Genomic DNA, 26,566 nt, shown 5'->3' on the forward strand with positions numbered 1-26,566 from the left:
CCCTCAAAAGTTCTAGTGCAACCAATTACCTTCAGAATTCACATAATTAGTGAAATGAAGTCCACCTGTGTGCAGTCTAAGTGTCACATGATCTGTCAGTATAAAAACACCTTTTCTGAAAGGCCCCAGAGGCTGCAACACCACTAAGCAAGAGGCATCACACCATGAAGACCAAGGAGCTCTCCAAACAAGTCAGGGACAAAGTTGTTGAGAAGTACAAGTCAGGGTTGTGTTATAAAAAAAAATATCCAAATGTTTGATGATCCCCTGGAGCACCATCAAATCCATCATCTTCAAATGGAAAGAACATGGTACCACAACAAACCTGCCAAGAGAGGGCCGCCCACCAAAACTCACAGACCGGGCAATAAGGGCATTAATCAGAGAGGCTGCACAGGGACCAAAGGTAACCCTGAAGGAGCTGCAGAGTTCCACAGCAGAGACTGGTGTATCTGTGCATGGGATCACAATAAGCCGTACACTACATAGAGCTGGGCTTTATGGAAGAGTGGCCAGAAAAAAGCCATTACTTAATGTTAAAAATAAGAAGGCACGTTTTGAGTTTGCCAAAAGACATGTGGGCAACTCCCCAAATGTATGGAGGAAGGTGCTCTGGTCAGATGAGACTAAAATTGAACTTTTTTTTTTTTTGTGTGTGTGTCTGACGCAAACCCAACACCCCAAGAACACCATCCCCACAGTGAAACATGGTGGTGGCAGCATCATGCTGTGGGGATGTTTTTCAGCAGCAGGGACTGGGAAACTGATCCAAGTCGAGGGAAAGATGGATGGTGCTAAGTCAAACTTGAAGATTGCTGTTCACAAGCGGAAACCATCCAACATGAAGGAGCTAGAGCAGTTTTGCCTTGAGGAATGGGCAAAAATCCCAGTGGCAAGATGTGGCAAGCTCATAGAGACTTATCCAAAGCGACTTGCAGCTGTAATTGCCGCAAAAGGTGGCTCTACAAAGTACTGACTTTAGGGGGGTGAATAGTTATACACACTGAAGTTTTCTGTTATTTTGTCCTATTTGTTGTTTGCTTCACAAAAAAAAATTACATCTTCAAAGTTGTAGGCATGATCTGTAAATGAACTGATGCAAACCTTCAAACAATCCATTTTATTTCCGGGTTGTAAGGCAACAAAACATGAAAAAATGCCAAGGGGGTGAATACTTTTGCAAGGCACTGTATGTACTTTTTTTTTACAATTCTTTTCTGTGACTAACTGTTCCAGTGGAAAAATTATTAGGTGTTCTAAGGTGTTCTATCAAATTATTGTTTGATGTCTGGTTGTTAGCACATCAGTGATTTCTTTCATTTTCAGGACATTCCAAATTGTTGTATTGGCTATTGGTTATATTATATATATTATATTGTATTATATTGGTTGTATTCAATACTTTAGGGGGGACAGTGTGAAATGACACTTCTGCCACATGCACCGGGTGTTATTGCTGTCCTGGAAGTGGCTGTGGATTCTCTGGGCTTCTGCATTCTTTGCCTCTCTAATGGTCTGGGACAGTTTGCTGAGCTAGCTGTTTAATTCAATTAAATTTTATTTGTATAGCGCTTTTAACAATGGACATTGTCTCAAAGCAGCTTTACAGAACATAAGAAACAAAAAACAGAATCATCATGTTAGACAAAATCATCCCTAGTGAGCAAGCCTGGGGCAACTGTGGCAAGGAAAATCTCGTTTAGATGGTATGAGGAAAAAACCTTGAGAGGAACCAGACTCAAAGGGGAACCCATTCTCATTTGGGTGACACTGGAGAGTGTGATTACAAATTATTCTAAACACCGGAGAGTGTGATATGAACAATGTCCTTTCTGCAGTTATGTACAGTCAGTTGTGTGATGCAGATACAGCATATGTAGAATGTTATTGTGGTTAGGCTATTCCCAAGTGTAGGAGCTAAATACGAAAATGCTCTACCCTCTTCTGTAGACTTTGATATTCTGGGAACTACCAGAAGTCCGGAGTTTTGTGATCTTGAGGAATGTGATGGAATGTAACGTGTTAGAAGGCTGGCTAGATACGTGGGAGCTAAACCATTTAGAGCCTTGTACGTAAGTACTGAAAGTTTGTAATCAATTCTAAACATAACAGGTAGCCAGTGTAGGGATGATAATATTGGGGTTATGTTTATACTTTCTTGACCTGGTAAGAACTCTGGTGGCTACATTCTGGACTAACTGTAGCTTGTTTATTGAAGATGCAGGACAGGGGCGCTAGAGAGTAGCTAATGGAGTAAGACGCGTTTTCTCCCAGCTCCGTCACACTTTGTAAAATAAATCATATAAAGCTTCATAACTCCTACTCAATTTGTTCAGTTTGCAAAGTCAATATATTAACGATGAATAAATCTAAAAAGACTGTCAAAAAGACCCTGTCCCTGGCTGCCGACACGGTGAAAGACACTTCAGCTAGCCCAATGCTAACCGATGCTAAAGATGACGGTCAAACTGACTTGGATAATGACACCACCGAGACAGATGCTTCCTATCCCTCGGAGGATGAAGATGAGGCCTCAACTAGGGCTATTCTTATGGCTATTAGAAGGATGGACTCCTTATGAATGCCCGATTTAATAAGTTGGAAGCTTCTCTGTCTGTAGTGCAGTCCACGCTAACCGCAAACACAGTCCGTAGAGTATCGCTGACCTGGAAGAGGCTAGCACTGATTATGAGCGCCGCATATCCCGCCTAAAGCAGCTTTGCTCCGGTCTATCACAGGAGAACATGTCTCTGAAAGTAAAGGTAACGGATTTAGAGGCCAGATCTCACAGGCAGAATATCAAAATAATGGGTCTTCCTGAGAACATTGAGAAGGGCAGCCCTACTGTATTTGTTTCCGAGCTTCTTCCTTCGCTACTAGGAGAATGTAATTTCCCGCGTGGCGTAATGGTTGACCGGGCTCACCTCACTGGCGTCATCGGAAACAACAGGAGTTATGATCGCCAGGATACATCACGACTCTGTTAAGACTGAAATACTGCACCTCTCCCGTAACCGGAGCCCGCTGTCGTTTGACGGTAGCTGTATCAGCATCTTCCCGGACTTTCCTGCGGAGGTGTTCATCCAACACAAGCAGTTTGACAGCGTGCGGGAGAATCTAAGAGCCAATGGAATAAAATATGGACTCCTGTACCCTGCTCGTCTCATCCTCACGCATGAGAAGATGAAGAAAATATTCTCGTCCCCTCAGGAGGCTGAATCCTACATTGACAGTCTCTCCTCCTGATGGAAGGTGAACCCACTGTGCTAAATAAGACATATACTCATGTAGGTATGCATGTGGGTCTGTATAATGTATAATGTGTGTGGGGATGTTAGTGCTTTCATTCATATACAAAGTATTCCTGATCATAATGTGTGGAGACGGAGCGGTGTGGTGTTCCGAAGAACCGTTAATCCGTCACCGGTTGATTTTTGGCTTCTTCCAAGTTAATTTATTTATTTAATTTTTCTTTTTTTCTTCTCTTTCCTTGTGTTCTGTTTGGCATTCCACGTTTAAATGGGGTGCTCTGATTTTCGTTCGAGGGGGGAGGTTATTGGGGTAGTATCGTGCCAGCTTATTTCTGTATTAGATATGTTTGTGTTTTTCTCTGTTTTGTTTTCTCAGCAATACTTATACTCAAATAGTCGCCCAGTGTACCCTATGATTTATCTCTCACTGCACTTTAATGAGCCCCCCTAAGAAACATTTGAATATCTTGAGCTGGAATGTGCGTGGTTTAAACAATATTGTTAAAAGTCTTTGCACATCTAAATTCTTTACATGCAGATATATTATTTCTGCAGGAGACTCACATTAAGCATTCCAGTGCTCATAGACTTAAATGCAGATGGATGGGTCAAATGTACCACTCTGCTTTCTCTTCAAAGGCCCGTGGGGTGTCTATACTAATACATAAGAATACTCCCTTTCAGCATTTGAACACTAAACAACATATTAATGGCCGCTATCTTATTGTGACTGGTACTATCTTAGAGAAACATGTCACTTTTGTGAATCTATATGCGCCAAATTTTGACAACCCAAATTTTTTTCGATCAGACTTTAATCTCATACCCGATATAGACTCTACACATCTTATCTTTAATTGTATTTTGGACCCTTTTATATACAGGCTCTCACCCAGCCTTCCTAAACTCTCTAACTCAACTGTTGTTCTTAATAATCTCATTCACTCACTGAACGTACTTGATATTTGGAGACTCCAGCACCCTACTGACAAAGACTACTCTTTTTTCTCTAACATTCATAACTCATATACAAGGATTGACTTTTTTCTAACTGCTTCCAAATTAACCCCTAAGATTTTATCCTTCAAATATCATAATATTTTAATATCTGATCACTCCCCAGTTTCTATATCAATAGATTTTGGACTGGAAAGACCTCTTTCAGTTGGCGTTTTAACCCCACGCTATTAAATGAGGGCACTTAAAAAAAAAAAAAAAAAAAAACTGTGCCGCTCATATAGCTGAATTCCTTTCTTTAAATGAAAAGGGGGATGTGTCTGACTCAACCCTGTGGGAAGCTCTCAAGGCTGTCATTAGAGGTCAGGTGATAGCCTACCAAGCAGAGCAGAAAAAGCAGAGGGGCAAAAGGCTTTCTCAGATAGAGGTGGAGCTGTCAGCCCTAGAGCAGCAGTTTAAACTCTCATCATCCAACTCAACTCTGACTAGTATTATGAAATTGAAATATGAATATAATACCATTTTATCTACTCAAATTAGCTCCCTTTTACTAAAGATTAAGTAAAAACAATTTGAATTGGGAGACAAACCTCATCACCTGCTGGCTCATCAGCTCAGGGGCGCACAAGCGAGTAGGGCTATATGTGCCATCAAGTCAAAATCCGGTGTCTTGACCACTAAACCAGCAGAAATAAATAACATATTTCGGGAATTCTATCAGGAACTGTACTCCTCTCAAAGTGTTGGAGACTTGCTGAATATCACTAAATTCCTTCACTCTCTTCAGCTTCCCAGAATTAGTGAGGATAAGAGAGAAAGTTTAAACTCAAACATTACACTGGAAGAAATTCTGAAGGCTATTAAGAACTTTCCCAATGGTAAAGCGGCGGGCCCGGATGGCTTTTGCATTGAATTTTATAAGGCTTTCTCCGATCAAATTGCCCCCTTGATGCTAAGGATGTTCAAAGACTCTGTTGAAAATAAAAAATTACCAAAGACACTTTACTCGGCGAATATCACATTGATCCTAAAGAAAGATAAAGATAATACAGATCCTTCCTCTTACAGACCCATTTCCCTTCTTGGTAGTGATATTAAGATATTTACTAAGATCCTTGCAAATTGGCTAAGTAAATGTATTGGTTCAATAATACACGAAGACCAAACTGGTTTTATTCCCGGGGGATTTTCTTTTCACAACGTACGCAGACTTATGAATGTTGGGTATAGAAGCAAAGGCAAATATGATAAAATAGCCATTCTAGCCCTGGATGCCCATAAAGCATATTGACAGGGTGGAATGGACTTATATCTTAAGCACTATACAGGAATTCGGTTTGGGACAAAATTTTTCTTCGTGGATTAAGATGCTGTACCTCTGCCACTCTGCCTCAGTTCTCACAAACAATAATAGGTCCCCTCCCTTTCTTCTTCATCGTGGTACCTGCCAGGGCTGTCCACTAAGTCGTTTACTTTTTGCCATTGCTATGGAACCTCTAGCAATAAATATAAAAAACCACTTGCATATACCCCCTATTATAATGGGAGGTGTAGAACATCAGATTTCTTTATATGCGGATGATGTCCTCCTTTTTCTCTCTGAGCCAGAAAGATCCTTGCCTTTTTTGTTTGATCTTATTAAAGAGTTTGGTGCCCTCTCTGGTTATACAGTTAACTGGCAGAAAAGTGAATTTATGCCATTATTTGGTAATATAGATTTAGGTTTTATTAATAGTCTCCCTTTCAAAACTGTAAGTGAATTAAAATATCTTGGTATCACTGTTCCTAGACACTATGGAAGCTTATATGAAACAAACTACAAAGTCATGATAGATAAACTGAAGAATAATATTGAGACTTGGCGTGTACTCCCTTTAACAATGATTGGCCATGTCAACACAATCAAAATGGTTACTTTACCTAGATTTCTTTACTTGTTCCAAAATGTTCCTATCTTCTTAACCCAGTCATTCTTTAAAACACTTGATTCCTTATTCACGCCATTTATCTGGGGATATAGAGCTCATCGTACTGTATAACTAAAGCACACATATGTAAAGCAAAAGAGGTAGGAGGGTAAATCAACGCCACCTTACCAGCTTGGTTGGCTATTGAGTGGAAAATGCAGGAATCCTCCCTCCCTGCCTTACTTTTCGCAGAAAATAAACCTATCAGAACATTTAAGAATTGTAATCCTATTGTTGTAAATTCTCTTAAGATTTGGTACCAGCTCAGGAAATTTTTTAAACTCCCTCAAACTTGCTCACTTACCCCTATAGCCTACAACCATGCATTCCCTCACAATTGGATAGGACTTTTTTGTCATGGAGAGAAAAAGGAATTCTGTCTATAGGAGATTTATATATAGACAATGTATTTGCTTCTTTTGCGCAGCTAAGACAAAAATTTGGGCTACCCCCCTTTCTTTTTTTTCAGATACGTACAAGTATGGAATTATGTTAAAAGCAATATCTCTAACTTTGAAACCTACAAGTCCCCTGAACATCTTTATCTTCTTATAACCTCTGAACTCGACTCAAAGGGTCTTGTTTCCAAGTGTCAAATATCTTAATGAATCTAGAACTCCTTCTACACAACACTTAAAGATGTCCTGGGAAAAGGACTTGGGGATAGATATTCCAGAAGACAACTGGATTAAGGCTCTCCAGGGTATCAAGTCGTGTTCCATCAACTCTAACTTGCAGCTGATTCAGTATAAAGTCATCCATAGATTACACTATTCTCGTGCCAAATTACATACCATATATCCCTCTGTGCCTTCCATGTGTCTCAAATGCAAATCCAATGAGGGTACATTGGCCCATTCATTTTGGCTCTACCCAAAAATGTGTCAATTTTGGACTGAGGTTTTCTCTTTCTACTCAAAGGTACTTAAGATTGATTTTCATCATTCCTTCATGATGCAAAAACTCATTTTTTGTGCGTGTGTGTTTTTTTTTTGTTTGTTTGTTTGTTTTCTGCTTCTGTTTTTCATTTTCCTTTTTTTTCCTTTTTTTTATTTGCTGGCATGGAGAACGGGGATTGTTCTTTAAAATGTGAAAATTCAAAATAAAATATTCAAAAAAACAAAAAAGAAGATGCAGGACAACCACCTAGTAATGCATTACAAAAGACCAGTCTGGAGGTCATGAATGCATGAACTAGCTTTTCTGCATCAGATACAGATAAAATTTGCTAAGCTTGGCAATATTTCTAAGGTGGAAGAAGGCTGACAAGTTGCTGTCTAATATTACACCTAAACACACACTAAAATTACGGTCTTTCACTGACAAGCTAGTAGTAATAGTACATACTTCTAAATGCAAGTTGAATTGTGAGAGCTTTTGTGTATTGGTTTTTGGGCCAATAAGTAATATCTCTGTCTTATCAGGATTTAGTAATAGAAAATTATGGGTCATCCAATCTTTTATATCTTTAACTCACAGTTAATCTGGACAATTTAGATATTTCATCTGGTTTTGATTTATATGATTTTGATATAATTTTTCATTTGGTTTTGAGATATATAACTGGGTATCGCCAACATAACAATGGAAACTAATTCCATCATTAGTCTTCTAATGATGTTACCCAAGGGAAGCATGTATATTGAGAACAGCAGAGGTTCTAAAAATGATCCTTGTGGAATTTCACTGGCATTACACTAGACAGTACTCTATTTAAATCTACAAAATGGTATCAATCAGACAGGTAGGATCTAAACCATTTTAATGCCTGTCCCTGAATACCTATGTGATTTTGTAAGCGATCTACGAGAATGTTATGATCTATAGTGTTGAATGCAGCACTAAGATCAAGTAAGACTAATATTGAGATGCTGCCTTGGTCCGAAGCTAAAAACAAATCATTTGTAATTTTAACTAGTGCAGTTTCTGTTCTATGATGGGGCCTGAAACCTGACTGAAATTCTTCAAGGATATTGTTTTCCTGTAAGAAGGAGTATAATTGAGCAGACACCACCTTTTCTAATATTTTAGATATAAACAGAAGGTTTGAAATCGGTCTGTAATTTGATAATTCATTAGGGTCTAGTTTAGGTTTCTTAAGAAAAGGCTTAATAACTGCCAACTTGAGAGGTTTAGGGACATGACCTAAATATAGCGAGGAATTAATAATGTTGAGAAGAGGCTCTCCAGCTGTATGTATCACTTCTTTCAGCAATCTAGTTGGAATTGGATCTAACACACACGTTGTTGATTTAGCTGTGGTGATAAATTAATACAGCTCTTCCTGTCCTATACCTGTAAAGCACTGTAGCTCTAAATGTGGAGCTTTAGGCTGGACTGGATCATAGGATGCAGTCAAATGTTGAACATCCATTATTTTGTTCCTGATACTATCAATTTTGTCAGTGAAGAAATTCATAATGTCCTCACTACTAAACTGTGATGGAGTACTTTCTCCAGATATCTGATGTTTTGTTAGTCTGGCCACTGTACTAAAGAATCTGTTTTGTTTTGGTTTATTGCTATCAGTTTGCTCAGAGGCTCGGCCCTAGCAGCTATTAGAGCCTGTCTATAGCTGGACATACTTTATACTTTATACACTCGAGGATACGGGTTGCTTTCTTGAGGGCGTGAGTATGACTATTATACCATGGTGCAGGTGTTTTATCTCTTACCTCTTTTAATCGGATGGGGGCAACAGTGTCTAGTGTGCTGGTGAAAATAGTGCCTATGCTGTTAGTCATTTCATGTAGATCATCTGCATTTAGGGGTTTATTAAGAAGTTGAGAGATCCGGCAGATTACTGTTCACCTACTCTGAAGGCAGAGATTCTGGTCTTTAGCAGCACACACCTTTGCAGTCATCCACGGTTTCTGATTGGAGCGTTTGGTGAAGGACTTTGAGACAGTAACATCATCACTGCACTTGCCAATGTGGCTGGTCACTGATTCCTCCAAGTTGGTTGAGTCACCATCAGTTTCAGTTTTTGAGTCACCATCAGTTTGAGTCACCATCAGTTTTAAAATGTGCCAGTCATCGTGGTCAAAACAGTCCTGGTGAGGAGAGATGGCTCCTGCTGGCCAGGATTTCACCTGATTCAGAACCTTTCTGATGAGTTTCTGATGACTGGTCTGTGTGTTGGAATTACATTGACATTGATGTGGTCTGTCTAGGTGAATGGTGGCATCCAGTGTTTGTTGCTGAGCCACGTCTTTGCTTGCTGCGCTTCCACTTTCTTGTGCTTCTTTTTTGATGCCCCCTCTCCCAGACACCACCATCAAGGCAATGCATAGGACTGGAGGCCTAGTCCTCGAAGCAAGCAGAGATCACATAGCTTCTCCAGCAGAACATCATGCAGGTTTACTGTTGCATAATTTCTGTGCTGTATTAGAGTCTGGTGAACATAGACACAGGTCTACGACTCCAATGTCCATGTGCTGTAAGAAATTAGGCTAAAGGCAAGAAGCAACATTTTGGATCCATCTCTACTGTTCTCCAGTGGCTTTGTTGGTCCAGTGGTTGTGTGCGTTACACCACTGCATCTGATGCTTTGCACTGCACTTGGTGAAGTAAGGTTTTGATGCAGCTGCTCGGCCATGAAAACCCATTCCATGAAGTTCTTCCACTGTTCCTAAGCTAATCTGAAGGCCACACAAAGTTTGGAGGTCTGCAGCTATTGACTCTGCAGAAAGTTGTTGACTTCTGCGCACTTTGCACCTCAGCATGCGCTGACCCTGATCTGTGATTTTTCGTGGCCTACCACTTTGTGACTGAGTTTCTGTTGCTCTCAATTGCTTCCACTAACAGTTTACCATGGAATATTTAGTAGTGAGGAAATTTCACGAATGGACTTACAGGTGGCAACCTATCATGGTACCATGCTTGAATTCACTGAGAGTGACCCATTCTTTCACAAATGTTTGTAGAAGCAGTCTACATGTCTACGTGCTAGATTTTATACACCTGTGGCCATGGAAGTGATTGGAACACCTGAATTCAATGATTTTGAGGGGTGTCCCAAAACTTTTGCCAATATAGTGAATGTTCCCCACATGCTTTTGTTTAATTGCCTCTGGTTGTTAGGAGGGGTGAAACAGAACAATACCTAAGCTCTTTTTCCCTGATGTTTGAAATGACTGAAGATAGAAGGCTAAATATGATAATGTGAAACCTTGTCATGTGCCTTTCTAGTCTTGTGACTAATCTCTGGCTTGTTTGTTACAAGTAAAATTTAATTTAGTTGAAAAATACACAAATGTATTTGTGCTGGCTAATGGCCATAGACAGAGCCACAGACAGAGCCACCTCACTGAATAAAGTAAGAGTATTGAGCTGCTGTTTAAAATTCATTAGACAGATGGGCCACTGACTATATAGTGAATTGTATATCTACAAATAGTTAATGCATGAAAACAAACTCAATTCTAAATACACACTGCATTGGCATTCTTACAGTGCAGCTAGATGAAACTGAGCTGCATGCATGCAGTAGGACAAAGCAATGAAGGACAGACTTTGACAGCATATATAAGCTATATTCAGTTCTCTCAACTATAACCTGAAAGCAATCTAATGTAAGACTATACATCTGGGCAGGAAAATATATTGCTTACTGTTGCTATGCATAGTTTTAACTCTTTAAGGTTGAATCTGTAAACTGCCTTTGTTATAAACATTCTGTTAAACAAAGCAATTCTCACATAGCATAATGTGAATCCCCCCCTTTTCACTGACCTCTCTTTTCTTTGCATGCAATCCCTTATTATCTATTCAGAAACACTCAGTGATCTCCATTTTGCTGAAGAAAAATAAGTCAGGAGTCTCTTTTTCCTGTTAGCATTAGTGAGCTTTCCCTAAGTTGCAGTTCTTAGTTTCTTAGATATATGGGAGTGGGGATTTTTCCCTAATTTAGTCTTGGACAATTTACACCCATCAGCCAGCTTTCCCCTGTCAGATGATAACTGCCTACCAGGGAAGGCAAAGGCTATCACATTCTTCCTCCAAGTCATGTAAAGCCAGCTCACTACATCATTTTATACTGCTGCTCATGCTCTCAACCTCCCTTGAATGGCTACTTTCACTGTCATTGATATGGCAGAAATATTCATCTGAAATATCCAGAAAATAAGCTAATTTTTCATTCACAGACACATGCAGACACATTGGTAACCAACGGCAGGTCTAATATTGATCTTCCACCAGGAATTCTGTATAAGGTAAGACTTTGAATACATTTATTGTGTACTGTGGATTTGTGGTAAATACTAAATTAATGTTATTATCTGTGTGTATGTGCATAATGCCAGGTGAAAGTGATACATGACTATGCAGCCACAGACAATGATGAGCTGGACCTCAAATCTGGGGACATTGTGCTTGTAATGCCATTTGTCAGCCCTGATGAGCAGGTCAGTAATGGTTTCAGGCAATATATTTCTGAAATATTAAAGGTTTTGAAGGCTAGTGTAACTAGCCTTGTGTAATTAACTAGTATACCTTTCTTATTTTATATTACTTGTGGATGTGCAGGATGAAGGCTGGTTGCTAGGTGTGAAAGAGTCGCACTGGTTTGAAAATAAGGACCTTACTGCTAAAGGTGTTTTCCCTGAAAATTTTACCCAGAGGGTGTAAACGGGGTGTCTATATTTATGCTTATAACTATTTCTCTTTAAACCATTATACTTTTTTCCACATGCTCACTTATATGTCCTGTTCTGTTTTTATTTCTGGTTTGGATAAATAAATCTATTCCTATGTTTTGTTGTAAATTATTTCCTGCACTGTGATATAATAGCTGGAGGTAGAGTGCATTATAAACATCAGTAATCTTTGAATGTGACATTAGTACAATCCATACAGTGTGGTGTGTACTTTTTAACATTTTTAATGATCAGTTACCTTGTAATTGTGCATCATATCCCACCATGTCTCAACATGTGTGTGCATGAAAACAAAAGGCATCCAGGTGTTAAAGACCACCTCCTGACAATTGTCATAGACCCATATGAGCAATATAGGTTATATGTGTAACTAGAGTTTTAATGTTTGGTTTGGTAATTGTAGTTATCAGTTATGGGAATTATGTGACAATGTTTACAGCACTTGTCTGTAACAAAACCAAATTGATTATATTGTATTAAAATGGATTGCTTTAAATATTTGATTCTTTTTGGTATGGTTGCATGTTCATTTAATAATACCTTGTTGAATGGTTCAGAAAATGTCAAAAAGGCATTTGCTAATATCTTGTCTCATTTCTCATCTTGGTAGAAAACTGATCTTTTTGTAAATAGGAAAAATTAAAGTAACTGCTTGCTATTACTGGATTAGCAGCTGACATACTTTGAAGAAAGACTAAGAAAATCTTACTTTGAAAATGTTTTGCTAAGATTAATCCTATTGTTGGCTTGTACTGTGGCCTTAAAGCTTTATATTGCTGCCCATTTTATCTAATCTACAACCAGTAATTAATGAGATATAAACATTTGTCTCCCTCTTTCAGACCTCTTTACAAAACAATAAGTATTACTTAAATCACAATTTTGATATTTTACTCTAAAATAAACAAAGTAATTTTTTAGAAACACACAAAACATTTAACCATTAATGCATTACATGTAATCATTTTCTTACAGAAAAAAAATCAAAGAATCCAAATAAAAAAATAAAATCGAGCAAAAATCTCAACCCAAGTGGTGGAAAGCCAAAAATGTGGACGAAAGAAGGATCTGATGATCAAAAACATCTGCATGTTTTTGATCATCAGATCCTTCTTTCGTCTTGGGTGATCATGATGTGCAAGCATACACCCAATTTTGCAAGCATTTCACCATATGAAGTGTAAACAAGGGAGCCTGGAGCATCATGAATGAAAAACATGCAACAGTTTGCTGATGTCAGTGGGACACTGACTTGATATTACAAACAATGGATATGCAAACAGGTCAATACAATATTATTTGCATACCAGGTTAAAGACAAAAAAGCTTTATTAAAATCCAGATATAAATTTTAAGTTTACAAATTTATCCTTAATGAGGAAATCTTGAGTTACCAGACTTAAAAGGGAACCCATCCTCATCTGCATAAATTAATTTTATTATAAATAAATTCTATTCTATAATTGTCCTATATAGTAACAAAAGTGATAACTGTGTATTCAGAGATTATTGAACATCAGAGATTTCTGAATTCATTAAATTTTTATGTCTTTTCTAACAAATTGACTTACTATTTGGGCAGTGGTAGCTCAACTGGTTAAGACACTGTCTTGTTGAACAGAAACTTAGGGTTCAAGCCGCCGCCACTGTTAGACCCTTAACCCTCTCTGCTCCAGAGGTGCTGCTGACTCTGTGCTCTGACCCCAACTTCCAAAGGTATATGCGAAGTAAGAATTTCACTGTGCTGTAATCTATATGTATATTTCACTATAGACATATATAAGTGATTCTAAGATTTTAAGTCATGTGTGCACTCGGCATAATTGGCTTGCAAGATGGTCGGCTATAATTTAGTTTTTAGCTAAATACCAATTGCTCGCAAGCTAAACTCTGCATAGCATTGGTAGTTACCTAAACAGCCAAGCTGGGCGTCAAGTGTTTATTACTGTAGGACTACTGTACAGTCTTTCTAAAAGAATTCAGACACCTATTAAATGCTAGAACACTTGCATTCTATAAAATTGAGACTATGGATATTACACACTATCCATGTGTAGTTACATTAAATAATTACAGCATATTTTCCTAGATTTGGGGAAACAGTTTAGAAAGTTATTTTAAAGGTTTATGCTTGTACTGCAAAGTGTTTCTCTTTTCATAAAGCATGTTCATCCCATGAACACATTATGGCTTCTGTTGGTTTTCCCTGACTCCAAAAATATGCAGGTAGGTGGATTAGCTAAGCTAACTCACCCATACATGTGACTGGGTGTGAATGGTGTCTTGCAATGGATTGGTGTCCAGTGTTCCCAGGATAGGCTCCAGATTCACCATGACCACAAACAAGATGAAGTCATTACATAAATGAATGGATGAATGAAGGGTCTGTTTATGAATAATATTATTATTATTATTATTAACAACAACTATATTTACTAAATATAAATGTAAACATAAATGTAAACTATATTTACAGACTAAACAAAAACAGAGAGACACAAATACATCATTCACAACAATTTATTAAAATACAAAGCAACAGAAACAAAGTATTTCAGAAAATTTAAAAACTTAATCATTTCTAGAACTCTGACCAGGGTCGAAAACGTTATCAAATATCGGACCATAACGTCACTGGAAGAGCCCTGCTGTTTTCTTCTTCTTAGGCATAACTGGTCTATCTGCAGGTGTAACTACAGGAGGAACAGCAACAGCAGCAAGGGTCTTCTTAGGTAAGGGTCTTACAGTCTGAAATGAAGTAGTCACATTAAATTCAGTGATTTCTTTTCTCCAAACATTACAGTTTACCCCCCACCCCATTCTATTATTCACAAAAAATAAGGAATAAAGACTGGAGTGAATACATTCACCATCCACTATAAAAGGAACACCTGCTCATATATGCTGTCATCCAATCAGCCAATCATGACAAACGAAGATTGTTTATTTTATAATCTTCAGCTTTTCAGTGTGGGTGAGCCTGTACCCATTGAATCCACAGATTCCTATTTTTAATGATAGTAGTGGAACCCAATGTGCATGCTTTTCTGCTCTCCACAGTTCTAAAAAGTGGTTATAAAAGTTATTATATTCTTCCTGGCAGCTCAAACCAATCTGGCATTTTCCTCTCACCTATCGTTTCAACAGTGTGTTTATACAAACAGACTTGATTTTTTTTTTTTTTTCCACCATTCTGTAAACTCTAAAGACTGTTGTGTGTGAGAATCCTGGGTGAACAGTATCTGAAATACTCACACCAGCCCTGGTACCAACATCAACATCACGATCAAAGTCACACTTTTTCGGCATTCTGAAGTTGTGCATCTACATGACTGCACTGCAGCGCTGCCACATGATTGGTTGATTACACTGATCAGCCTTCAAACCACTGACAGGTGAAGTAAATAACATTGATTATATCGTTACAATGGCATGGGTAAAGGGATGGGATATATTAGGCTGAAAGTGAATAGTCAGCTCTCAAAGTTGTTTATGTGTTGGGTGCAGGAAAAACTGGCAGGAAATAAATGGAGTGACTTTGACTAGGGCCAAATTGTGATGGCTAGACAACTGACTGAGAACATCTCCAAAATGACAGCTCTTTTGAGTGTTCCCTGTACACAGTAGTTAGAAGCTAGTACAACCTGTGAACTTTCAACAGGGGTGCCCAAAACTCATTAATGCCTAAGTCTGGCATGGTCCAATCCCACAGAAGAGCAACTGAAGCTCAAATGGCTAGAAAAATTAAACACTAGCTATGATAGAAAGGTTTTTGTACACATCATAGCTTGCTGCATAGTCACAGATTAGTCAGAATAACCACGTTGACCCCTGTCCACTGTTGAAAATGCATGTGAGCATTAGAACTGGACAATCGAGATATGGAAGAAGGTGAACGGCCGAATCAACTTTTCTTTTACGTATATGGATGGCAGAGACTGTGTGTGTGTGGCTAACCTGTGGAGGTGGTATCATGATGCACTATGGAAAGAAGGCACCTGATCTTGGCAGCATGATGCTGTGGCCAATTTTCTTGGGTCTTGGCATACATGTGGATGTTACTCTGGCAGGCCAAGAGTACCAATTCATGGCAATGGTATTCCCTAATGGCAGTGTCTACATCTAGGGTAATACATTTGCCACCATGCAAAAATTGTTCAGGAAGGGTTTGAGGAACATGACAAACCTTTCAAGGCCTCCACACCTCAGATATCAATTTAATGAAGCATCTGTGGGATGTGCTGGACAAAAAAAAGTCTGATTCATAAAGTGCCAACTCACAACTTAAATGACTTAAGGTTGGAGCCAGAACAGCAGCACACCTACAGAGGTCTTGTAGAGTCCAGGCCTCAAAGGGTTAGAGCTGTTGGCAGTACAAGAGGGACAATATTAGGCAGGTGGTTTTAATGTTATTGCTGATCAGTGTACATTACCGCATGAAAGTCCATATGTACAGGTTCCCAATAAAGTGGACAGCAAGTGTGTATTTAAAACAGACTGGCAGGATATAATGCATGGTCAATATTTATGTGAGGTGCTTAGACTTGATCAAACCTCTTCAGTGTTAGCAGACAGTGCATCTTCTACTTGCTGCATTATAGAATTAGGATTAGACCTAAGAGAGGCAGGCCTCAAACCTGTAATGTTGTAACCAAAAATAATTTTTAATATAGACATCATTAAGACAATATGAATGCATTGTGAAACACGCATGTCTAGGATGAATTGAGATGATCTAACCTGTAGGCACATAGTTGGTCCTGTCCTGGTCAGGGATAAAGCTGTCTACTGAAGCAGAGCTGTATTCACCAGAGTGCTTGTGTTTCCGGGCATTTCTAGCAGCACATATAGACACATACAGCTCTTGCAGCTCGGAATCAAACTCCAGACTGTCCTGCAACATCTTTGGAAGCCTCTGAGAATGTGGAAAATTACTTTCACTTGCTCTGGTTTAGCAATAAATAGACTAAAAAAGCAAATAAATGGAAACAAATCATAAAACTGCTGTTGTTCAAGTTACTGATTAACTGTGTTGAAAAGTAAGAGGTACACACAAATACACACCCACACAGGTTGACTGGTAATGATGAAAAAACACAAAAGAGGCTGTTAAAGACAAAATTGAAGCTTTATACACTATATTGCCAAAAGTATTCGCTCACCCATCCAAATAATCAGAATCAGGTGTTCCAATCACTTCCATGGCCACAGCTGTATAAAATCAAGCACCTAGGCATGCAGACTGTTTTTACAAACATTTGTGAAAGAATGGGTCGCTCTCAGGAGCTCAGTGAATTCCAGCGTGGAACTGTGATAGGATGCCACCTGTGCAACAAATCCAGTCGTGAAATTTCCTCGCTCCTAAATATTCCACAGTCAACTGTCAGCTGTATTATAAGAATGTGGAAGTGTTTGGGAACGACAGCAACTCAGCCACGAAGTGGTAGGCCACGTAAACTGACGGAGCGGGGTCAGCGGATGCTGAGGCGCATAGTGCGAAGAGGTCACCAACTTTCTGCAGAGTCAATCGCTACAGACCTCCAAACTTCATGTGGCCTTCAGATTAGCTCAAGAACAGTGCGCAGAGAGCTTCATGGAATGGGTTTCCATGGCTGAGCAGCTGCATCCAAGCCATACATCACCAAGTGCAATGCAAAGCGTCGGATGCAGTGGTGTAAAGCACGCCGCCACTGGACTCTAGAGCAGTGGAGACGCGTTCTCTGGAGTGATGAATCGCGCTTCTCCATCTGGCAATCTGATGGACGAGTCTGGGTTTGGCGGTTGGCAGGAGAACGGTACTTGTCTGACTGCATTGTGCCAAGTGTAAAGTTTGGTGGAGGGGGGATTATGGTGTGGGGTTGTTTTTCAGGAGCTGGGCTTGGCTCCTTAGTTCCAGTGAAAGGAACTCTGAATGCTTCAGCATACCAAGACATTTTGGACAATTCCTTGCTCTGAACTTTGTGGGAACAGTTTGGAGCTGGCCCCTTCCTCTTCCAACATGACTGTGCACCAGTGCACAAAGCAAGGTCCATAAAGACATGGATGACAGAGTCTGGTGTGGATGAACTTGACTGGCCTGCACAGAGTCCTGACCTCAACCCGATAGAACACCTTTGGGATGAATTAGAGCGGAGACTGAGAGCCAGACCTTCTCGTCCAACATCAGTGTGTGACCTCACAAATGCGCTTCTGGAAGAATGGTCAAAAATTCCCATAAACACACTCCTAAACCTTGTGGACAGCCTTCCCAGAAGAGTTGAAGCTGTTATAGCTGCAAAGGGTGGACCGACGTCATATTGAACCCTATGGATTAGGAATGGGATGTCACTTAAGTTCATACGCGAGTCAAGGCAGGTGAGCGAATACTTTTGGCAATATAGTGTATCTTAGACACCATCAGTGACTCTTTCTCGTGTAAATCCCATACACCCATACACCTATCTACATCAACGGGTCTAAAGTAGAGCGTGCCTCCAGCTTTAAGTTCCTGGGTATCCACATCTCTGAGGATCTGTCTTGGCATCAGAACACCTTACCTCTGGTTTGGAAAGCACAACAGCATCTTTACTTCATGAGAAGACTAAAAAAAGTTCACATATCCCCCAAGATCCTGATCAACTTTTACTACTGCATTATTGAGAGCATCTTGACGAGCTGCATCACAGTGTGGTATGGCAGCTCCACAGTGTATGAAAAGAAATCACTGCAAAGGGTGGTGAAAACCACCCAACGCATCATCGACACCGAACTACCTGCCATTGAGTCTCTGCAACACAGCTCTTGTCTGCACAGAGCACACAAAGTCATCAAGGACTCCCACCCAAGTCATAATATGTCCAGGAGGAGATACAGATCCATCTGCACCAGAACCAGCAGGTTCAGGACCAGTTTTTTCCCCTACAACCATAAATCTTCTAAACTCTACACTACACCACTAGGACACTCATGTCTCACTACACTTCATCACCTTGAAGTTCTGCTCCACCCTGTACATTCTGCTATAATGTAATTATAATTTTTTAAATAATATATATATATATATATATATATATATATATATATATATATATATATATATATATATATATATATATATATATATATATATATATTGTACATTACCTGTTACTGCTGTACATACGATGTAGATAATGCACACATTTTTGCACAATTTATAATTACACAACACTTTATCTGCTGTAAATACAACTTGCACATTCTTCTCTATGCACATTCTGACATAGCCTTCTTTGTCGATGTACATATTTGCATATTGATCTGCATTTGTTCATTTGCACAATTTCTACTATTTGCACTTCTGGTAGACACTAAACGGCATTTTGTTGCTATGTACCTATATTTTGCAATGACAAAGTTGTATCTATCTATATACTACTAGGAGTACCATCAAACCTCTAACCTTTCATAGTGTGAAACAGACTTAGGTACTTCATATTGCAGATAAAGCACCCTAAACAAATACAAATACATATCCAAACTGTATGGATGATTGGGGGTTTTTAAGAAGGTTTATCGGCTTGGATTAATGGATAGCTTTGGCTGTTGCTACAATCAGCAATCTCTTGGCTCAAAGGAGTCTGATGAGGTGTGCAAATATCTACGGAAATGTTCAAGGCGCTTGTTTTGGCTTTCATCACCCTGCCAGATTTTGGCTCACTATACCAGATAGTATAGAACAGCTCTTCACTGATCAGAAAGCGATGGAATATATCAGATGCACTATGGTGACTGACAAACAGAGCAGCAAAATGACTGGAGAATCTTTTCATATGTTCTGAATTCTGAAGCAACTACGGCATCAGTAGTCTCTTGAGGATGTTGGGCTGTAGCCTACAATTTGACCTAAATTTCTAGTCCATTATTTATTTACCTTTTTTCTCTTTCTCTCTGATTAACAGTTAACAAGATGGTTACAGTACCTATACCATGTAGATACCATGTCTGTGTATTTATCTTGTAGCATAATAGATCTTGCCAGGCGCATCTCAGAGTTCATCGTCTGTATATTCCTGTCTTATGGGATCTTGTATTTTATTGCATTATATTTTTCTACACATGTTCTATGTTGTTACAGTATACACTGTGCAGCCCATTATCCTATCATGATGAACATCTCTGCATATATATTTGATAAATTTTTCCACCTTTATATCTATAATTGGAACAATTAATTTTGTAAGCTAGAACGTGAAAGGTCTTGGTCTTCCTTCTCAGCTTAACAAGGTGATATTGCCTCTGCATAGTTTCCATGCTCAAGTTGTCTTTTTGCAGGGGACACATCTCAAAGTCTCTGATCACACTAAATTATGCAGAAAATGTGTCTCATAATATGTTCATGCTTCATGAATAAGGATAGCAACTCCGCTAGAGAATGAAGATAATTCTTTTAACCAGTGGCGGACCGTCACGGCCAGCAAGGCCTTCTATGCTGGCCTAAACAGCAGTGATCGGAATCACTGACTTGCATTTTAATATATTTTTCCATGAATGTGTATTAAATTATTCCCGATAGTCTATTCTCTACATTTCTATTCTCTTGTTTGCACTGCTTCCAGTAGTGTATATTTATGATAAAAGTATTTATCCAGTCATATTTCAGCTAGTGGCTGACATCATGTGCTGTCCGGCCATAAGGCCTTCAGAATTAATAGTGCAGGCACCCATAGCTTAAAATAAGTGGCAATGAAACTGTTCCATTAGTATCTATTGCCGTGGTGTCATAATGATGGTATAGAGGTGGATTAATTCAGGAAGGACACCAGTGAAGGCCTAGGTGTGAAATGCATGGGCCGCCACTGCTTTTAACCCCTCAGATGTCCTGGCCAACTGTCAAGATAGATATGTCATAATGTCTACATACTTAATATCTATGCACTTAATTTTAATGGAGATTTTTTTTGTTAAATTTTCTCTGTTTTACCAAAATTACACTCTATTTTTTAAATATTTATTTAATTATTAGGGGATCTTTGTCCAATTCACCACCTTGACAGAGTTTATCAGAGAGGAACATCTCTCAAAGTCAGTGAAAATAATAAATTATTTTGACAATTATTAAGCCATCACAAACGTTTGAGGATGTCAGAATTCATCTGGTTAATATTTTTTTCTCCCATGTCCATCAGTCTTTTTCCGGCATCGGTTAATTTTTAAACGATAACAAGCTCTTGTTCGGCACTGTACTTATAATGCAGTTTTAGATCATTCTCCTCTTCCTTTAGGCCTGAGGTATTCCCAGACATACGGTGAAGATTATTCTGAAATCAAAATATCATTCATGGAATTTTACCAGTCACTCTATTCTTTCGAACTCCTGATTATAAGGATTTCCACAATTTTTTTTAAAGATCAAGTTGGTAAGAGCCCTGGCCTAGATGATGTTTTTGCGGAATTGTTAAAAAAAGACAACTAACTCTTCTTCTGCTAAATATGTAGAACGAATCATTTGACTTAGCATACCTTCCCTTGACTCCACAAGAAGCTTCAATTTTCCCCAAAATGTGTAGTTCTTATCGCCTAATCTCTCTCCTAAATACTAATTTAAAAATTTTAGCCCAAATTCTTGCATTACCACTAGAAGTAGTATAATTTCCTAGTATAATTTCCACTGACCAATCTGGCTTCATTAGAAAAAGATTTTTATTCTGTAACACCAGGCATTTATTTAACATCATCCGTCACCCATTATCTTCATCATTGCCTGAGGTTTGGTCTCGTTTGATACAGAAAAGGCTTTTTACGTGATGGTAGTCTTTATCTGACCATCACAACTATATGTGGCCCTTCCCCTCCCCAAACTGTTGACACAAATTTGGCCTGACATCAGTGCCTGAACAAATTAATGTTCATTACTCAAAAGGCCACTCCCCACAACCACACTCCAAGTGTAGTTTATCATAACAGCAAGGAGAAAGGGACAGGACTAATTCTGAAATGTGATGGTAAAAAAGCACATATGGTTGTAATGGTCAGACATCCATGAACGTCTGGGTATGTAGTGTACAAAAGTTACATGATGCAGAAAATTGTTTTTGTGCTTTTATTACTTCTAAGTTAAACTCTCTCAACACACTTCATTGTCTCCAACCCTCCAGACTTTAACTTCTTTTTTTTCAAAGGATCAATTTTCAACCACAAATCATGGCTGATGGACAGATTAATTATTTATTTAGCAGTATTGCTGCAAAAATGATTAAAGTTTTATTCTAACTTACAGCTGCAACATGAAGAGAAACATATCTAAGCAGTATACATGCTATATGTCATATGAATACAAAGATTCCTACCAAATCAGCCCTCCCAACTGTGACTGAATTATTGTGAATGACTAGTCCTAGACTTTAAATGTTGTTTTTTTTTTTAATCTGGGCTCTTTGTTATCCAAACAAACCAGGTCATTCTATTTACATGTACATAATGAAATTCATTCATACATCATACAAGTCTGAACTGGGAAAATCCTAATTGCACAGTATGTTTAGAGAGCACACATCTACTTACATTTGATGTAATAAACATGTGTTTGGAAGTAAGAAAGTGAGTCTCACCTGATTGAAGGTCTTTTTGTATGTCTCCTCCTCAAATGGCTCAGTCTGAAGCCTACCTGTAAATAATGTATCATTAAGTTCACCACATGGGCAAATGTAGAGGTAATTTTGTATATAGATTATGCACCTCTACTAAGCACAGCTCCATTCTCTTTGTAGTCTTGTATCTCAGCATCTTTCTTGAGCAGCAAAGCAGTTAGTTCTTCAACATGCCTATGAAGCACTTGAGTCATAGACAACAACGGACACACTAGCTCTCTGGACACCTTTTACATGACACAAACGTACACAGGATTACAAACATACATTACACCTTCTTCAAAGTTCATTATTTTAACCATTGTTCATTTCTGCCTAATCGATTAAGGTGTCAGTCACAACAGGTAGGGTTCATGTAAAGAGATAGTGTATAAATCATACCAATGCTACTGAGGCAGGGGTGCAGTGGAATTCCCAATAGAATGGTACATCTCCCAGCTCACTCTTTAGTTTCACTGTTAGGTTGCTCTCCTGATGCTCAAGAAGGAACTTTGCTTTGTTCTGTTCATAAGATTGTCTGGAGAAACAAGGCCAAGCCACTGTGCGCAGATGAGCTAAGAATGTATGCACTGGAGCCCTTAGACGCTTATTTAGAACCTGAGAGGGACAAAAAAGATTTAACCTTCTTTACTGAGTATGTAGTGCTGTCTGTGCCATCTGGTTACTGTCTATGCTATCCTTGTGGTGGTTCTATGAAAAATCCTTGCCTGTGCACGACTTTTGATGCTGTTTCTGTTCATCTCTTCCTCCCAAACACTGCTCAGGTCACTCAACAGCAATCGATATTCTGTGTCACCAAACCAGGCTTTGGCCAACAACTTGGACTCCCCCACATTCACAGGCACCCATGGCAAAGCTGACAATGCTCCTTCAGCATGGTCTGTACTCTCCATATTGGCACATTTAACTGTGGTTGTTTAAGCACCTTGAAATTTAGAACGGACAATAAAAGTTAAAAATAAACGTAACCACTAAACATTGAGTTAGATTCAGGCCATTGGAATTATACCATACCAAATTTAGGTTTAATAATAACAACAACAACAACAACAACAACAATAATAATAATAATAATAATAATAATAATGCTTTTTTTATTGTCATGTCTATCACACCATCTAAATTTAAATTTCATGGTTTCCACGATGCTAAAATCTGGGACTAAAGTTCACATTTGAGGATCGCCTGAGATGGATACCAGGCCTGAACAGAGGACTGTACCACACTAACAAAACATGCATAAACATGCATAATTGGTTTTACAGTGTGGGGTAAGAACTTATTGAGTCATGCTTTCCTCATGAAGTCAGGTGCAAGTTAACCTTTAGTAGGTGGGATTTGAATGCTTGTTGAAAAGGCTGGAGATGATGGAAGAACAGAATATAATAATTGATTTCATTTAAGAATTCAAATGTCTGATTCTAAATATAAACACAAATCAAACCCCTCCTATGATCCCATTATGTATTAAAATTAGTGTTGTCACACAATAATGATATATTATGGACTAATTGAAGTCCAAATTATAGTCATGGCTTAACACCAACCTGTACTTCACTTATATTTAAACATGCTGTAGTTAATCCAGCTGAAATCCCACTTAATCAGCGGCACAGCTTTGTGGCTACTAATAGAGTGGAAAGCTAGTCTCCACGAGTTCTTACACAACCAAAGCAACTTAACTTTCTACAAAACGAAAGAATAATTTGCTTATAAATACTATGGATTTATAATACAATAATAATAGGAATATTATCATCATCATCATCATCATCATCGATATTATTATTATTATTAGTAGTAGTAGTAGTATGAAAGTTACGTTGCTTTGGTTTCGTATGAGCTTGTGGACCCTAGATTTCCTCTTTCCCTGCTATTACCGCTAATCGTCTAATAGCCGCTCACCTTAAAACGCAGATTCAGCATTTAAGCATTCGTTTCTTACTCACCTCTATAGCAAGTAGCATGAAATGTATAAGACGCACAGACGAGTACACACATTGGGCCGCAATTTGGGGGTTAGGGGTAAACAAAACAACTGTTATTGAATTACTGAATAAATATAGGGGAGGTGTGGCAAGCTAACTCATTAAGCCAGGCTTATTTCGACACGGCCGGCTAACGTCTATTTCTATTTCTACAAACGCCCTGTAATCGTTAGTATGACAACGTATGCTTTTAGAAAAAAAAACTGCTTCGCCGCAATAAAGTTTTATACTGTACATTCGCTAAACATTCGAAATTCCTCCTTATGTCTCTCAAGAAACAAACGTACAGAAAGGACAACATATGCATTTTACTACTCTGGAAGGACAAGACAACAAATTACCATGCAACATATTTTTTTTACTAAAATAAGACATGACAAGACAAGATAATTCCTCCTATAAAGCTCGCTATATTGGTCAAAATCTGGCCATATAACCCGGTCTACAAACACTGAGACCTACCTCATCAACAACACCGGGAAGTGATGCAACTGTCACATGACTATGTCCACGAAATTACGTGTTTTGTGGCGTTTTCGCCGTGGTTTACGTGTTTACCGAGTGAAATTGATTTTAAATTTTTTAATCAAGTTTTGGATTTTTTTCACATTGGTGTGAGGATATTTAGCAATTACAAGATTTGAAATTAAACATTTGAAATTAAATAATTTTTTCCCGAAATTAAATAAGTGTTAATGCCTTACTAGTCCTGTACATGCCTTTTCAGTTTAGTGTAAAAACACGCATGCAGTCATAGAGCTGCATGTACACCGCTCCAACAACAACAACAACAAAAAAACACTTAATCATCATGGTATAGCACCAAGTCAATTATATTAAAAAACTATCAATCTGTCCACCTAGGAAGTGAGATGCACTGGAGAGGCAACAGGTCATGCAATGTCCATGCATATTTAATGCAATAAATACAAGAAAACTGTAAGTCGGATAAGTTAAAAAAATGTAAAAAAAAAAAATAAAAAAAATAAAAAAATTGAAGGGTGGTGCTGAAGTTTGGTAAATGTACCGTAAAGGGTTTGAGATATAACATATCTAAATAATCAAATAGAATAAAATTTGAAAACCATAATTCCAAAGGTAATAGCACACTATGTCAGAACAAGATGAAGGTCTCTGGTAAGTTTGATGCATGTAGCTTGAAAGCACTAGGGGGATTATGTCTATGATGCACATAACATACACACGACATCCCTAAAATACCCATAATACAATTCTACTCTGTCAGCCAAGCATTTTGAGTGACGATGAAATAGGTAGATAGAGAAAGTTACTATGGATAGAATAGAGAGGGCAGATAATCTGTTGGTGGTTACTTAGGTGTTCAGGTTAATTGCTAGTGTGTTGAGGCTGGTTGGTTGCACATTACTTGGTGTTTCTAGTCAGTTGCTGGGGTGTTTAGGTTGTTTGCAAGGGCACTGTTAAACCATTCTGATTGATCACAAGGACATTTCTATTGGCCGCTAGGATGTTCTGCTTGATTATTAGAGGTAACTAGACAGTATGAGAAAGTGCAACTGGTAGAAAAATAGATTTAGAGATGGAGTGATACAGAATGATAGACAGAGAGGGAGTGTTACTGGGGAAAAAAGAGACAAAAAAGAGATGCAGACAGAAAGAAAGTAGAAAGGGTGTTAGAAAAAGAGAGTGACTGAAAGATATTTTTGTTGTTCTCTCAGCTGCTCCCTGTTTGGGGTCACCAAAGCAGATAGTCTGCTCTGCATATTTGATTTGGCACAGCTTTTACACTGAATGCCCTTTGTGACACAACCCTCCCATTTTATCCACCATGGGATGAAAGTGTAACTGAAAGATGGAAGAGAAAAAAGAAAGAAAATGTGTTTGGAAATAGTAATAGTTGAACAGTATGAATGAAAGTCAAAGTCAAAAGTCAAAGTCAAAGAAGCTTTATTGTCATTTCAACCATATATAGCTTATGCAGTACACAGTGAAGTGAAACAATGTTTCTCCTAGACCAGAGGTGCTACACAGAACAAAAACAAAGTACAGGTGATGCTGACAAACATAGAGGTAAACTATACTACAAGGTGCATTCTTTAAAACTAAACATACAACATAAGTGGACAGGATGACCAGACAAGACAGTGCAGACAAACA

General features: G+C 38.5%; 2 protein-coding genes across 7 annotated transcripts in view; one reads left to right on the top strand and one right to left on the bottom strand.

Annotated features, from left to right (window-relative positions):
- bin1b (bridging integrator 1b) overlaps positions 1-12,331 on the top strand; it is a 51,281-nt gene extending 38,950 nt beyond the window's left edge. For 2 of the 4 annotated variants that reach the window (XM_058403046.1, XM_058403044.1), the window contains 3 exons: positions 11,323-11,391; positions 11,482-11,583; positions 11,705-12,331. In XM_058403046.1, the coding sequence (XP_058259029.1) occupies positions 11,323-11,391; positions 11,482-11,583; positions 11,705-11,806 (273 nt within the window). In that variant the 3' untranslated portion in view covers positions 11,807-12,331. Of the gene's footprint in view, positions 1-1,950; positions 11,392-11,481; positions 11,584-11,704 lie in introns of those variants that run through there. The other 2 variants (XR_009206064.1, XR_009206063.1) reach the window with 2 other exon arrangements.
- A 2,008-nt stretch (positions 12,332-14,339) lies between these two features.
- nhej1 (nonhomologous end-joining factor 1) lies at positions 14,340-24,940 on the bottom strand. 3 transcript variants are annotated; one of them, XM_058403273.1, is made up of 8 exons: positions 24,893-24,940; positions 23,150-23,367; positions 22,824-23,039; positions 22,531-22,669; positions 22,404-22,459; positions 16,576-16,750; positions 16,390-16,472; positions 14,340-14,583 (listed from the first exon to the last, which is right to left on the bottom strand). In XM_058403273.1, exons 2-8 carry the CDS (start codon positions 23,333-23,335, stop codon positions 14,467-14,469), a joined length of 972 nt encoding a protein of 323 aa, XP_058259256.1. In that variant the 5' UTR covers positions 23,336-23,367; positions 24,893-24,940; the 3' UTR covers positions 14,340-14,466. The 3 variants fall into 3 exon arrangements, 2 of the variants coding, with proteins under 2 accessions (XP_058259256.1, XP_058259255.1); XM_058403272.1 differs by lacking the exon at positions 24,893-24,940 and adding an exon at positions 24,392-24,873; XR_009206073.1 differs by lacking the exon at positions 24,893-24,940 and adding an exon at positions 16,117-16,198 and having other exon boundaries at positions 14,471-14,583; positions 23,150-24,873.
- Positions 24,941-26,566: the final 1,626 nt, after the last annotated feature.

The sequence above is a fragment of the Hemibagrus wyckioides genome, linkage group LG11 (assembly GCF_019097595.1).
Source record: "Hemibagrus wyckioides isolate EC202008001 linkage group LG11, SWU_Hwy_1.0, whole genome shotgun sequence".
NCBI lineage: Eukaryota > Metazoa > Chordata > Actinopteri > Siluriformes > Bagridae > Hemibagrus > Hemibagrus wyckioides.

Coding starts and splice junctions, on each gene's coding strand:
- nhej1 (XM_058403273.1), bottom strand. CDS start 23,335: ATGGAGAGTACAGACCATGCTGAAGGAGCATTGTCAGCTTTGCCATGG. Junction 22,670..22,823: donor CCCCTGCCTCAGTAGCATTG/GTATGATTTATA, acceptor GTCATGTAAAAG/GTGTCCAGAGAGCTAGTGTG. Junction 14,584..16,389: donor TGTCTGCTAACACTGAAGAG/GTTTGATCAAGT, acceptor ACTTCATTTCAG/ACTGTAAGACCCTTACCTAA.